This window comes from Pristiophorus japonicus, chromosome 10, assembly GCF_044704955.1.
Source record: "Pristiophorus japonicus isolate sPriJap1 chromosome 10, sPriJap1.hap1, whole genome shotgun sequence".
In the NCBI taxonomy this organism is placed as follows: Eukaryota; Metazoa; Chordata; class Chondrichthyes; family Pristiophoridae; genus Pristiophorus; species Pristiophorus japonicus.
Genome location: NC_091986.1, coordinates 172,420,423 through 172,435,560, shown reverse-complemented (window position 1 = coordinate 172,435,560; position 15,138 = coordinate 172,420,423). Strand labels below are relative to the sequence as shown.

The window sequence follows — 15,138 nt, the reverse complement described above, 5'->3', positions numbered from 1 at the left end:
AGGGCAGTTCGTTAGATATATTCAAAAGATGTGGCCCTTACGGATAAAGGGATCAAGGGGTATGGAGAGAAAGTAGGAATGGGGTACTAAAGTGCATGATCAGCCATGATCATATTGAATGGTGGTGCAGGCTCGAAGGGCTGAATGGCCTACTCCTGCACCTATTTTCTATGTTTCTATGTGAGAGATTGGGAAATGATGGTGTTCAGAGGGACCTGGGTGCCCTTGTAAACCAATCACTGAAAGTTAACATGCAGGTACAGCAAGCAATTAAGAAAGCAAATGATATGTTGGTCTTTATTACAAGAGGATTTGTGTAGAAGAGTAAAGATGTCTTATTGCAATTATACAGGGCCCTAGTGATTCCGCATCTGGAGTGTTGTGTACAGTTTTGGTCCCCTTACCTAAGGAAGAATATACTTGCCATAGAGGGAGTGCAACGAGGATTCACCAGACTGATTCCTGGGATGGGGAGATTGTTCTATGAGGAGAGATTGAGTAGACTAGGCCTATATTAGCTAGAGTTTAGAAGAATGAGAGGTGATCTCATTGAAACATATAAAATTCTTACAGGGCTTGACAAGGTAGATGCAGGGAGGATGTTTCCCCTGACTGGGGCGTCTAGAACCAGGGGCCACAGTCTCAGAATAAGGGGTCAGCTGGCACACTCGAGGCCTTCCGCGATCAGTGGGCACTGGAGGAACTGGAGTGCATCATCACCTCTGGGAATGGAATTTTAATTTCATTTCTTATGTGTCCTTTAAATTTTTCTTGTTAAGTTACAGTCTTTATTGGTTGTGCCCCTTTAAAAAGGGCGCATGTACCTAACTTTAAATAGCTGGAGAGAAAGAAAAACTGACCTGAAATGGGGCCGTCCGTTTAGCCTCTCAACCAAAAGACAGAACAGAACAGCACTCCCTCAGCACAACACTGAATGGAATCAGCTCGAGTCTCTGGAGTGTTGCTACATGCTACCCAGCGTCATCCTTTTTGGTCTTAACCAAAACAGATTATCTGGTCATTATCACATTGTTGTTTGTGGGAGCTTGCTGTGCGCAAATTGGCTGCCGTGCTTCCCACATTACAACAGTAACTACACTTCAAAAGAACTTCATTGGCTTTAAAGTGCTTTGAGACGTCTGGTGGCTGTGAAAGGCGCTATATAAATGCAAGTCTTTCTTTTTCTATCAAATATAAACAATTACATAATTAGTTCATCAATTAAAAAATCAACTTTGAACCTGTTTGCAGTAATTGACACCTATTGACAGGGGACTAAATGGCTCCTGTATAAAAGGATATCTTGGCTTCTTTTGGTCGACCTGTGTATACTGATTCTCAGGATGGAGGGGTTTGTTTATTCACCCCTGAACACATACAGTTACAACAATCCCAAACCGAGGCAGCAGAACTGGAGGCAGAAAAGTTACCCTCAAGGTAATGTTGAAACTGTCGAGTACTTGGACAGCTACAAGCGGGCGCAGCTGAAAGCTATTCTCTCCCAAGTGAACCCCAACCTGACTCCACGCCTGAGGAAAGCAAATACTAAAGAGATCGGGATCCAGGTTAACCCGAAAGTAGATGCTTCTGTACAATGCTCGCTGGGCCCCAGGACCCTGCCCCGTCAGAGGCGACGGGTTGGGGCTGAAGGAGCAGCCCCAAGAGCCCGATCGCCATCGCCCAACAGTGCCGTGGAAGGCAGCAGTGACCCCGAGGCTGTGGGAGCGACATCGCGTCCGGCAACTGTCGTGCGGTTCTCTCGCCCCATCGCTATCTCCATCTACTCGTCTGCCTTTGACCGGCGCATGGTGAAGAGCCCAGAACAAGACAAGCCCGAGGAGCAGATTCCCCCAGACAACTGTGAGGAAGATTCCGCTCCAGCGCAAGAACAGAAAGTGGAAGCTCCTCTTTCTGAGCTAGAGGATCCGGATACCGCAGAAGTGAAGGAAGAAGACCAAGGAAAGACCGAGCAGAAGGATAATCCAGAAACTAAGGCAGGCGAAGCCAACCAAAAGTTCCGATTTCAGGTAAAAATACATTTTTGTCCTTTTTTGATAGAGGTGCTCAAAATCATGAGGTTTCTAGACAGAAACATAAGTTTATAGCACAGAAGGAAGCCCTTTTGTCTGCGCTGGCTGACAAAGAGCTGCATGGCCCTTTGTCAGCAGCCCTAAAGGTTACATACAAACCCAAGGCAAAGAGCAACCAGTCTGCCCCACACAACTGCAACACCTTGTGCTAAAAACATCTACACTCCTCCCCAACTGGAGCCATGTGATCGCCTGGGAGAGGCAAAACCCAGGCCAATTTCGGGACAAAAAAATCTGGGACAATTCCTCTCTGACCCATCCAAGTGATTGAAACTAGTCCAGGAGAACACCTTGGCCGTATTCTATTCCCTGCAGTACTTACCATTATATCTGCCAACCAGCAAAAGGTCATCCAGTCTAATCCCAATTACCAGCTCTAGGTCTGTAATCCTGCAGGTTACTGCACTTCAAGTGCCCATCCACCACTCTTCCAGGCAGTGAGTTCCTGATCCCCACAACCCTCTGTGTAAAAAAAAAAAGCCCCCCCCAATATCTCCTTTTAAACCTTCCACCGACCACCTTTAAAACTATGCCCCCTCCACCAATGGAAATAGTGGATAGTAAGGGTCTATGTCCAGGCCCCTCAATATTTTGTGCATCTCGATGAGGTCTTCTCTCCACCTCCTCTGTTCCAATGAGAACAAACCCAGCCTATCCAATCTGTCCTCATAACTAAGATTCTCCATTCCAGGCAGCATCCTTGTAAATCTCCTCTGCACCCTCTAGTGCAATCACATCCTTCCTCTAATATGGTGACCAGAACTGCATACAGTACTCCAGCTGTGGCCTAACCAAAGTATTATACAATTTGAGCATAACCTCCTTGCTCTTATATTCTATGCCTTGGCCAATAAAGGCAAGCATTCTGTATGCTGCCTTAACCACCTTATCAACCTGGCCTGCTACTTTCAGGGATCTGTGGACAAGCACGCCAAGGTTCCTTTGTTCATCTACACTATTAAATGGCTGCCTGCTTAATGTGTATACCCTTTCCTTATTAGCCCTCAGTGCATCACCTCACACTTTTCTGAAATTAAATTCCATTTGCCACTGCTGCCCACCTGACCAGTAGATTGATATCCTCCTGCAGCCCATGACTTTCCTCTTTATCAACCACACAGCCAATTTTAGTGTTGCCTGCAAACATCTTAATCATATTTCCTATATTAAATCTAAATTGTTGATGTATACCACAAAAAGCAAGGGACCCAGTACTGAGCCCTGCAGAACCCCACTGGAAACATCCTTCCAGTCTCAAACATCCATCAATCATTACCCTTTGCTTCTTACCTCCAAGCCAATTTTGGATTCAACTTGCCACTTTGCCCTGGATCCCATGGGCTTTAACCTTCATGACCAGTCTACCATGCGGGACCTTATCAAAAGCCTTTCTAAAGTTCATATATACTACATCGTACGCACTACCCTCATCGACCCTCTTGGTTACCTCCTCTCAATTCAATCGGGTTAGTCCCTTAACAAATCTGTGCTGACTGTTGCTAATTAATCCTTGTCTATTCAAATACAGATTTATCCTGTCTTTCAGGATTTTTTCCAATAATTTTCCCACCACTGACATTAGGCTGACAGGCCTGTAATTACTCAGCTTATCCCTTGTTCCCCTCCTTAAATGAGGGTACTACATTAGCAGTCCTCCAATCCTCTGGCATCATGCCCATATTCAGAGGACTGGAAAATGATGGTCAAGGCCTCTGCTATTTTCCCTCTTACTTTGCTCAACAACCTGGGGATGCATTTCATCTGGGCCTGGGGACTGATCTACTTTCAAAGCTGCTAAACCCTTTAATACTTCCCCCTCTATTTATTTCATCCAGAATATCTCACACTTCTTCTATAGCGGTATCTGCATTACCTCTTTCCTTTGTGAAAACAGATGTGAAGTATTCATTAAGAACCCTACCAACATCTTCTGCCTCCTCACAAAGATTACCCTCATGGTCTCTAATAGGCCCTGCTCTTAGTTACCCTCTTATTCTTAATATATTTATAGAACATCTTGGGGTTTTCCTTTAATTTTACTGGCCAAGAATTTATTGTGCTCTCTTAGCATTCCTAATATCCTTTTTTAATTTTACCTCTTCTTTCTATATTCCCCTCGATTCTAAAGTATTTAGCTGTTGAGTGGCATAAGTGTCCCTTTTTTTTCTTAATTCTCCCCTGTAAGTCACTAGACATCCAGGGGGCTCTAATTATTTTTCCCAGCTTTTTTTTCTTTAAAGACACATGTTTGGCCTGAACCTTTTGGATCTCTTCCTTTTGAATGCCTCCCACTGTTCTGATACTGATTTACCCACAAGTAACTGTTTCCAGTCCACCATGGCCAAATCACGCCTTAACTTAGCAAAATTAGTTTTTCCACCATTTCTCTGAACTTTTATTCCAGGCCTATTCTTGTCCTTATCCATAACCAACTTGAATCTGACTGAATTATGGTCACTGGCACCCAAATGTTCTCCCACTAATACCCCTTCAACCTTCATTCCCCAAAACTAAATCCGAGACAGCCCCCTCTCGTGTTGCGCTTGCTACATACTGACTCAAAGTTCTCTTGAATGCATTTCAAGAATTCCGCACCCTCTATACCCTTCACACTAAATTTGTCCCAATCAATATTTGGCCAGTTAAAATCCCCTACTATTACTACCCTATGGATTTTAGACTCTACAGCAATTTGCCTACATATTTGCTCCTATCTCCTTCCCACTTTTGGGGGGTCTATAATACACTACCAGCAGTATGATTGCCCCTTTTTTAACATTTTCAATTTGACCCATATGGCCTCAGTTAATAATCCCTCTAACATATCATCCCTCCTCACTGCTGTAATAGTTTCTTTAATTAGTACCACAACTCCCTTTTTTTAAACCCCCTTCTCTATCTTGTCTCAATCCTGTAGCCAGGAATATTATTCTGCCAAACCTGCCCCTCTTTCTTCCATGTTTCTGTAATGGCTATACTGTCATACTCCCAAGTGTCTCTCTGCTCTTAACTCATGTGCCTTATTTGTTATACTCTGCATTAAAGTATATAACATTCAGCACTGGAAAACCTCCTGGCTTACTATATACTAAGCCCTGTCTTAGATTTGCTTTCTACATTCTTGCTATTCAACTTCTGCTTTACTTCCCTTTTTGAAGTCGTTCTCTGGTTCCCATCCCCCTCCCAAGCTAGTTTAAACTCTCCCCAACAGCACTAGCAAAACTCTGGATATTGGTCCCAGTGCTGTTGCAGTGCAACTCATCTGATTTGTACAGGTCTCATCTCCCCCAGAAATGGTCCCAGTGCCTCAAGAATTTAAAGCCCTCCCACCTACACTAATTTTCCAGCCATGTGTTCATCCCCTCTATCCTTCTATTCTTGTACTCATTAGTACGTGGCACTGGTAGTAACCCAGAGATTGCTACCTTTTTGAGGTCCTACCCTTTAAATTTTCTTCCTAGCTCCCTAAATTCTTCCTGTAGGACCTCATCCCTCATTTTACCTATGTCGTTGGTTCCGATATGGACCATGACCTCGAGCCCCACCCCTCCCCCAGATGCCCTGTGTCTGCTCTGTGACATCCTTGACCCTGGCACCAGGGAGGCACAATCATTCGGGAGTCATGTCTATGGCTGCAGAAACGCCTGTCTGTTCCCCTAACTATAGAATCCCCTATTAATCGATTAGATAGAGAAACTGTTACCATTGGCAGAAGGATTGAGAACCAGAGGACACAGATTTAAGGTGATTGGCAGAAGGACCAAAGGCAACATGAAGAATTACTTTTTTTAAACAGTGAGTGGTTAAGATCTGGATGCACTGCCTGAAAGGGTGGTGGAGGCAGATTCAATGGTGGCTTTCAAAAGGGAATTTGGTTGGACTAGTTCAAGTGCTCTTGCAGAGGGCTGGCATAGGCTTGACTGGCCAAATAGCCTTGTTCTGTGATGTAACCATTCTATGATTCTACCCAAACAAAAGTATGGGTAAATAATGGAATACAACTAATGGGGATCATGAAGCAAACCGATGTATGTGGGTTGGTTTTGTACAGGAGCTGTCCACACCTGGAGTGAACCTACTCAAACCTAGGTAGAAGTTACTTTTCAGTGAGGTGAATGAAAATGTTAAAACCAAAATGAAACTTGACTAGGTTGCTAAAACCTTCCTGTAATCAATGCGAAAGAACACAAAGCTGAAAATATGGTTTTGGTGTTGAACTTTCTTTACACATTAATATTTCTTTATGCATTCTCCTCCCCTTTAGTTCCTGCATACTTGTTTGAGGCTGAGATGGGGTTCTACACTTGCCTCATCCAGGTGTTGAATTGATGATGTTGGCATTTTGCCTGCTCTATCCAGAAGTGCTAAACCCAATTGTGCCCTAATGCCAAATTAAGAATTCCAACCTCTAGACAAATGGCCATTGAATTTGTGCCCTTGGTTTGCATAGGTCAGCTGCATGTTTAATTGATCAATCCACTGTTTGAGTTTTGTAAGACTAATTAATCCATCTTTCAGTTTCTGGAACAGAAATATGGATATTATCACTGCAAAGACTGCAATATCAGATGGGAAAGTGCTTATGTCTGGTGTATTTCAGGAACAAACAAGGTAAGCATCCACTAATAGTTTTGAGTGTGGTTGGAGACTTGAATGTTTTTAAAGCACACCTGCACTTCAAAAAGGGGTGGGGTAAATGAAAGCTGTTGGCTAAATATTTGAAATCAAAGATTTGGAGCACTGGGACTTGTTTTGGATTGCTCTCGCAGAGATGGTGGGCAAAATGGCATTGTAAACATCTATGGCTCCATTTCTTCATTTTAAATTAGTAGATCTTGAGATGCAAATGCAGCTGTTTAACATGGGAACAAGTGTAAGCCATTCAGCCCCTTGAATCTGTACTGTTGTGCAATTAGATTATGCTGATTCTGTACTTCAACTCCTTGGCTCATAATCCCTTTAATACCCTTGCCTAACAAAAATCTGTTGGTGACAGTCTTGAATATTTCAATTGACTTGGCATCGACAGCCTTTTGGGGGAGCAAATTCCAGATTTCAATTACCCTTTGTGTGCAGGGGGAAAGGTGCTGCCTGACTTCACTCCTAAATGGCTTAGTGCCAATTTTTAAGATTATGGCCTCTTGTTCTGGATTCTTCCATGAGAAGAAATACTTTCACTATCTAACCTACTGAATCCTTTGATCATTTTTAAAAGCTCAATTGGATCACTCTTCCACTTTCTAAATTCAAGGGAATACAAGCCAAGATTATGTAACCCTCAGTCTTTGTATAATTCTGCTAAATATGTACTATATCCCTTCCAAAGCCAATATATTTCCAGAGTTTGTGCCCAACACTGAATGCTGTCCTCCAGATTGGGCCTGATTAAGGCTCTACAACTGAAGTATCACTTCCTTGCTTGAATTCTAATTCCTTTTTTTTGAGGTCAAAATTCCATTAGCCTTTTTTGATTTACTTTTTTGTATCTGTATTAACTGATTTGTGTACATGGACACCTAATTCCCTTTGCTCCTCCACAGCTCCTAATATATCAAATATTCCATTGTTTGCCTTTCTCTGATCCAAAGTGGATGATGTTACACTTTCCCACATTGAATGCTATCTGCTATAATTTTGCCCACTCCATTTAGTCTCTGTCCCTTTGTAGCTTCTTAAATAAGAACATAAGAATTAGGAACAGGAGTAGGCCATCTAGCCCCTCGCGCCTGCTCCGCCATTCAACAAGATCATGGCTGATCTGGCCGTGGACTCAGCTCCACTTACCTGCCTGCTCCCCATAACCCTTAATTCCCTTATTGGTTAAAAATCTATCTATCTGTGATTTGACTACATTCAATGAGCTAGCCTCAGCTGCTTCCTTGGGCAGAGAATTCCACAGATTCACAACCCTCTGGGAGAAGAAATTCCTTCACAACTCGGTTTTAAATTGGTTCCCCTGTATTTTGAGGCTGTGCCCCCTAGTTCTTGTCTCCCCGACCAGTGGAAACAACCTCTCTGCCTCTATCTTGTCTATCCCTTTCATTATTTTAAATGTTTCTATAAGATCACCCCTCATCCTTCTGAACTCCGAGTAAAGACCCAGTCTACTCAATCTATCATCATAAGGTAACCCCCTCATCTCTGGAATCAGCCTAGTGAATCGTTTCTGTACCCCCTCCAAAGCTAGTATATCCTTAAGTAAGGTGACCAAAATTGCATGCAGTACTCCAGGTGCGACCTCACCAATACCCTGTACAGTTGCAGCAGGACCTCCCTGCTTTTGTACTCCATCCCTCTCGCAATGAAGGCCAACATTCCATTTGCCTTCCTGATTACCTGCAAACTAACTTTTTGGGATTCATGCACAAGGACCCCCAGGTCCCTCTGCACTGCAGCATGTTGTAATTTCTCCCCATTCAAATAATAATCCCTTTTTTACTTTTTTTCTTCCCAAGGTGGATGACCTCACACTTTCCGACATTGTATTCCATCTGCCAAACCTTAGCCCATTCGCTTAACCTATCTAAATCTCTTTGCAGCCCCTCTGTCCTCTACACAACCCACTTTCCCACTAATCTTTGTCATCTGCAAATTTTGTTACACTACACTCTGTCCCCTCTTCCAAGTCATCTATGTATATTGTAAACAGTTGTGGTCCCAGCACCGATCCCTGTGGCACACCACTAACCACTGATTTCCAACCCGAAAAGGACCCATTTACCCCGACTCTGCTTTCTGTTAGCATGGATTGAGAATTAGCTGGCTAATACATTTCCTCTGACTCCACGTACCTTTATCTTCTGCAGTAACCTTTTGTGGCACCTTATCGAATGCTTTTTGGAAATCCAAATACACATCCATCGGTACACCTCTATCCACCATGCTCGTTATATCCTCAAAGAATTCCAGTAAATTAGTTAAACATGATTTCCCCTTCATGAATCCATGTTGCGTCTGCTTGATTGCACTATTCCTATCGAGATGTCTCTCGATTTCTTCCTTAATGATAGTTTCAAGCATTTTCCCCACTACAGATGTTAAACTAACCGGCCTATAGTTATCTGCCCCCTTTTTTAAACAGAGGCGTTACATTAGCTGCTTTCCAATCTGCTGGTACCTCCCCAGAGTCCAGAGAATTTTGGTAGATTATAACGAATGCATCTGCTATAACTTCCGCCATCTCTTTTTTTTTTAATACCCTGGGATGCATTTCATCAAGACCAGGGGACTTGTCTACCTTGAGTCCCATTAGCCTGTCTAGCACTACACCCCCCTAGTGATAGTGATTGTCTCAAGGTCCTCCCTTCCCACATTCCTGTAACCAGCAATTTTTGGCATGGTTTTTGTGTCTTCCACTGAAGACCGAAGCAAAATAATTGTTTAAGGTCTCGGCCATTTCCACATTTCCCATTATTAAATCCTCCTTATCTTCTAAGGGACCAACATTTACTTTAGTCACACTTTTCTGTTTTATATATCTGTAAGCTTTTACAATCTGTTTTTGTTTTGCGCAAGTTTACTTTTGTAATCTATCTTTCCTTTCTTTATTGCTTTCTTATTGCATTCTTTGCTGTCGTTTAAAATTTTCCCAATCTGCTAGTTTCCCACTAACCTTGGCCACCTTATACGCATTGGTTTTTAATTTGATACACTCCTTTATTTCCTTCGTTATCCATGGCTGGTTATCCTGTCTCTTACCGCCCTTTTTCACTGGAATATACTTTTGTTGAGCACTATGAAAGAGCTCCTTAAAAATCCTCCACTGTTCCTCAATTGTGCCACTGTTTAATCTGTTTCCAGTCTACTTTAGCCAACTCTGCCCTCATCCCACTGTAGTCCCCTTTGTTTAAGCATAGTATGCTCGTTTGAGACACTACTTCCTCACCCTCAATCTGTATTACAAATTCAACCATACTGTGATCACTCATTCCAAGAGGATCTTTTACTAGAGATCATTTATTATTCCTGTCTCATTACACAGGACCAGATCTAAGATAGCTTGCTCCCTTGTAGGTTCTATAACATACTGGTCTAAGACAATCCCGTATGCATTCTATGAATTTCTCCTCGAGGCTATCCCGTGCGATTTGATTTGACCAATCGATATGTAGGTTAAAATCCCCTGTGATTACTGCCGTTCCTTTTTCACATGCCTCCATTATTCCCTTGATTATTGCCTGCCCCACCATGAAGTTGTTATTTGGGGGCCTATAAACTATGCTCACCAGTGACTTTTTTCCCCTTGCTATCTAATCTCCACCCAGAATGATTCAACATTTTGTTCATTAGAGCCAAAATTGTTTCTCAACTGCCCTGATATCATCATTTATTAACAGAGCTACCCCACCTCCTTTCCCTTCTTGCCTATTTTTCTGAATTGTCAGATACCCCTGTATGTTTAATTCCCAGTCTTGGCCACCCTGCAACCATGTTTCTGTAATGGCCACCAAATCATACCCATTTGTAATGATTTGTACCGTCAACTCATTTACTTTATTTCAAATGCTGCGTGTGTTTAGGTAGTGTTTTAATACTAGTTTTTAATCCATGCTTTTTAGTTTTGACACCCTCCTGCAGCCCCTTTATATTCAGTGGCCCTCTGTTTTTTGCCTTGGGTTTCTCTGCCCTCCACTTTTACTCATCTCCTTTCTGTCTTTTGCTTTTGTCTCCTTTTTGTTTCCCTCTGTCTCCTGCATTGGTTCCCATCCCCCTGCCATATTAGTTTAACTCTTCCCCCAACAGCACTAGCAAACACACCCCCTAGGACATTGGTTCTGGTCCTGCCTAGGTGCAGACTGTCCGGTTTGTACTAGTCCCACCTCCCCCAGAACTGGTTCCAATGCCCCAGGAATTTGAATCCCTCCCTGCTGCACCACTGCTCAAGCCACGTATTTATCTGAGCTCTCCTGTGATTCCTACTCTGACTAGCATGTGGCACTGGTAGCAATCCTGAGATTACTACTTTTGAGGTCCTACATTTTAATTTAGCTCCTTAAATTTGTCTCATAGGTAAAAAAGGGATGAGGTCCTATATCGTTGGTACCAATGTGCACCACGACAACTGGCTGTTCACCCTCCCTTTTCAGAATGTCTTGCACCTGCTCCGAGACATCCTTTACCCTTGCACCAGGGAGGCAACATACCATCCTGGAGTCTTGGTTGCGGCTACAGAAACGCCTATCTATTCCCCTTACAATCGAATCCCCTATCACTATCGCGCGCTCTTTTTCCTGCCCTCCTGTGCAGCAGAGCCAGCCACGGTGCTATGAACTTGGCGGCTGCTGCTGCCCTCCCCTGATGAGTCATCCCCCTCAACAGTATTCAAAACGGTGTATCTGTTTTGCACCCATCCACAGTTTGCTGTACCTCCTAACTTGGATATATGATTCTCTCTCCCTTCATTCAAATCCATAATATATTGTGAAAAGTTGATGCTCTGGTACATTTGCCTGGGAACTATCACTTGTCACATCTGTTATATATGAAGAGTCTGACTGGATACTGTGAGCTCAGTGAAGTGTGACTTTAGTCTTTTATTGCAGGTCAGAGTGCCTCTCCAGTCTGAAGCCTTGTTAAATACCTGTGCTCCCAAGGGATTGTGGGATTCCTTGGGTGGCTGTACAAGATCTATACAAGTTCACATGCATAACAACATCCATTATCCTTGCTGTCTCCTTCTCAACTAGTTTATGACCCTTGTGCCTAACCAACTGGAAGTCCATATACACACACTTATCCACCATGGTAGTGACATCATTTTTATTAAAAAAAAAATCAACCATGTTAGTCAGACATGACCTCCCTTCACCATTCCATGATGACTCTTGATCAGCTGATTGTCCAAGCCTATAGTCATTGTTTGAGATTCCAGTAACTTCCCCCATATTGATAAACTGACAAGTCTGTAGTTTCTAATACCACCCTTAAATTGCAAATGTCACTATTTATTTTTCAAATTGACAGGCATGATTCCTGAATCAAGAGCACTTTGAAAAGTTGACTAAGCATCTGCAATTTCCTCCCTGTTAATATTCAAGTAATCAAGTCTTGGAGATTTGTTTCTTGAGCATTTACATTTCTCAACACTAATTCTAATGGAATACTTCCAACTAATTTTGGTTGGGGTGGTGAGGTGGATCATTTATTCACAGTACATTTGAAAAGATCTACCATAACTTGAAATACTTCCTACAATTAAGATGCTAATTAAATGCATCTACTTCTGATGAACTTTTTCTTGTCCCAAAAAGTCAGATCCAGTAAGTAATTGCATTTAAAATGGCACTGAATGTTTTGGTAATTTTAAATATACAGGTAGTGACTTAATGGAGTAGACTCTGCTTTTCCTATAGCTGCCCCTTTTGTAGAGTTCTGGAAGTATAATGCCTGTACTATCATCACAACTGCTGGACATATGTATATGTCCATCAAAACTGTCAATGCACATTACATGATGGATCTGACTTGCAAGTTTTTCCACAATCCTGGACTTTTTTTTTTTTTCTTGAGTAGGGCTCCATTTTGTTCTGCCCAAAATGGATCTGATGGGCAAAGAGCTACTGGACACTGTTGTACAATTTTTGTTGGGGCTTAATTTGATGCTGCAACGTCTGCATAAAAGGAATAATTAAATCCTTACAATGGGGAAAGAATGGAAACAAGACATGCTTCTAGTAAATAAAATATTGCCAAAACCATTACTAAAGTTGCTGTGACTTGGTGACAGATGTAGAAACCTTGACTCTGGTCCATTTTGTGATTGTGGTAGGTCATCACTTTTGACTGATCAGCAACTGCTGTAAAATGGCTTTGACCTAATCCTAGCATTCAGTAGGGGCAGGGAAAAGAAGCTGGCTTAGTTGATAAAGCACTTTCTAACTTTTCAGGTTTACTTCAAGCAATTTTGTCGCAAGTGTGATAAGGGGTACAATCCTTACAGGGTGGAAGCTATTCTGTGCCAGGTAAGCTAACTGTATAACTGTGTTCTAGACTTTCAAACTGGTTATAACTAAGCTATAAACGTTCCAAAAAGTTGGAGGTGGTAGCAAATGGCTTGTCTGAAATTAGGACAAGGGTTCTGCAAAGTGCCTTCATCCTCCAATGCCACTGGCATGCATCAACAAGACACTAAGCAAACTGATGTCATGTACCCTTCCACTACTTGAAACTTGGAATTGTATTGATCACAATTGAAATAAGCATGGCTGGGAACAAGCCATGTTTTAATGCATTAATGTGCAGCACACTATTATGGTGTTAACCACTAATTCAGTGGCTAGATTATTTAATACATTGTTTAGGAACAATAGTTGGTTTAAGTGTAATGCATGCAGTTTGAATAGACTGCCTGAAACTATCTCTCTTCCTTTTGATGGAATGGTTACCAACCTTTTTGAGCCCAGCTGCACCTGCGGGGTACTTGTGCACATAATGTAAACTATCAATGGATTTGTGGAGGTCCTGACATCAGTCGGATCACAGGAAATAATTTCTTCAGCCAGATGGGAAATGTTCTTGCTTAGATGTTAATAGTACTATCTATTTTCAGACTTGCTTCAAAACCCGCTGCATTTGTACTCAGAAGAAGCGACACATTGACCCAAAGAGACCACACCGCCAGGAATTATGTGGCCGTTGCCGGGGAAAGAGGTTATCCTGTGACAATACATATAGCTTCAAGTATATTGTCTGAAATATTTAACATTCTTGGTTTGTGCAGTTTCATCCAAAATATTGATCTTGTATGGTACTAAGGCTACTGACCTGGCATGGATAATGGATTTTTTTGTATTACTACATAGCCTAATTGTATACAGTGTAAATGTGCAATATGAATTAAATTATTAAAGCACTTATTCAAACTTTGTGGTATCTGAGCATTGAATGAGTTGAGGAGAAACTGCTGCCTTTAAAGTAACTCATCTAGTTTCTTAGCCTTGGCCCAATCACAAGTATTTCCTTTTTTCATAGTGGGTTCTGTGATTTCATCCTCTATTTTGGTTTGACCATTTAGTATTTGGAGTAGGTAGGAGCAGATCCAACATTGGGTCATGCTGTGCACTTTTGTGTGCTTACTCTTGCTGAAAAGGAAGTTTCATCCAATGAATGTAAAATAGGGATTGGAGAGGGACAAGGCCCATGTAATATTGAACTACACCATTTTCCAACCCAAATTCAAATGTTATTTTCCCATTCAACAGTCATTGGTTACTGCTTGGCTAATTTGTTGTAATATCTAAACTATGCCCATCGCCTTTTAAATCAAGGTTTTTGAGAAGGAGCAGATGGGCCTCCCTTCCAGGCTACTGCATTCAATGGATAGGTAGTGTCCCATCTGTCAACTTCAGATATGTTGCACTTGTATTCCCTAAATCTCTCGACCAATAAATAGTGCATCTAATGTACTAACTGGATATAGGTGATTAGATGTCCAAGCACTGTACAGAATTTAACACATTGAATAAAATGGGTCCTCTGGGTTGTATTTGTGATTCAATGAAAGCTATCTTTTTTAAACTAGCCAGCATGAAAAGTTGTAGGTCACCTAGACTTTTTGATTTGGTTAAACTGCTGTTGCTGAATATTTTTTGTTCATGGAAAGTGGGCATCCTTCAAGGCCAGCATTTATTGCCCTTAGAAGGTGGTGAGCTGCCTCCATGTACTGCTACAGTCCATGGCAAAGATACACCCACAGTGCTGTTGGGTAGGGCATTTCAGGATTTTGACCTGACAACAATGGAGGAATGACTATTTCCAAGTCCCGATGGTGTGTGAGACTTGGAGGGGAACTTTGAGGTGATGGTGTTCCCATGTGTCTGCAGCCCTTATCTTTCTAATAGTACAGGTCATGGATTTGAGAGGCGCTGCCAAAGAAGCCTTGGGAGTTGCTGTAATGTATCTTGTGGATACAGCCACGATGCACCGATGGAGGGAGTGAATGTCTAAAGTAATGGATGGGGTGCCAATAAAGTGGGCTGATTTGTCCTAGATAGTGTTGAGCTTCTGAGTGTTGGTGCTGCACTTATCCAGGCAAGTGGAGAGCATTCCA

At 42.2% G+C, this 15,138-nt stretch overlaps 1 protein-coding gene across 1 annotated transcript; it reads left to right on the top strand.

Moving 5' to 3' along the window:
* The first annotated feature begins 1,343 nt into the window (after nt 1-1,343).
* On the top strand, nt 1,344-13,804 carry LOC139274851 (zygote arrest protein 1.S-like). Its single transcript, XM_070891554.1, has 4 exons — nt 1,344-2,027; nt 6,609-6,701; nt 12,977-13,051; nt 13,639-13,804. The coding sequence occupies exons 1-4, from the start codon at nt 1,344-1,346 to the stop codon at nt 13,780-13,782; spliced, it is 996 nt and encodes a 331-aa protein (XP_070747655.1). The 3' UTR covers nt 13,783-13,804.
* Nucleotides 13,805-15,138: the final 1,334 nt, after the last annotated feature.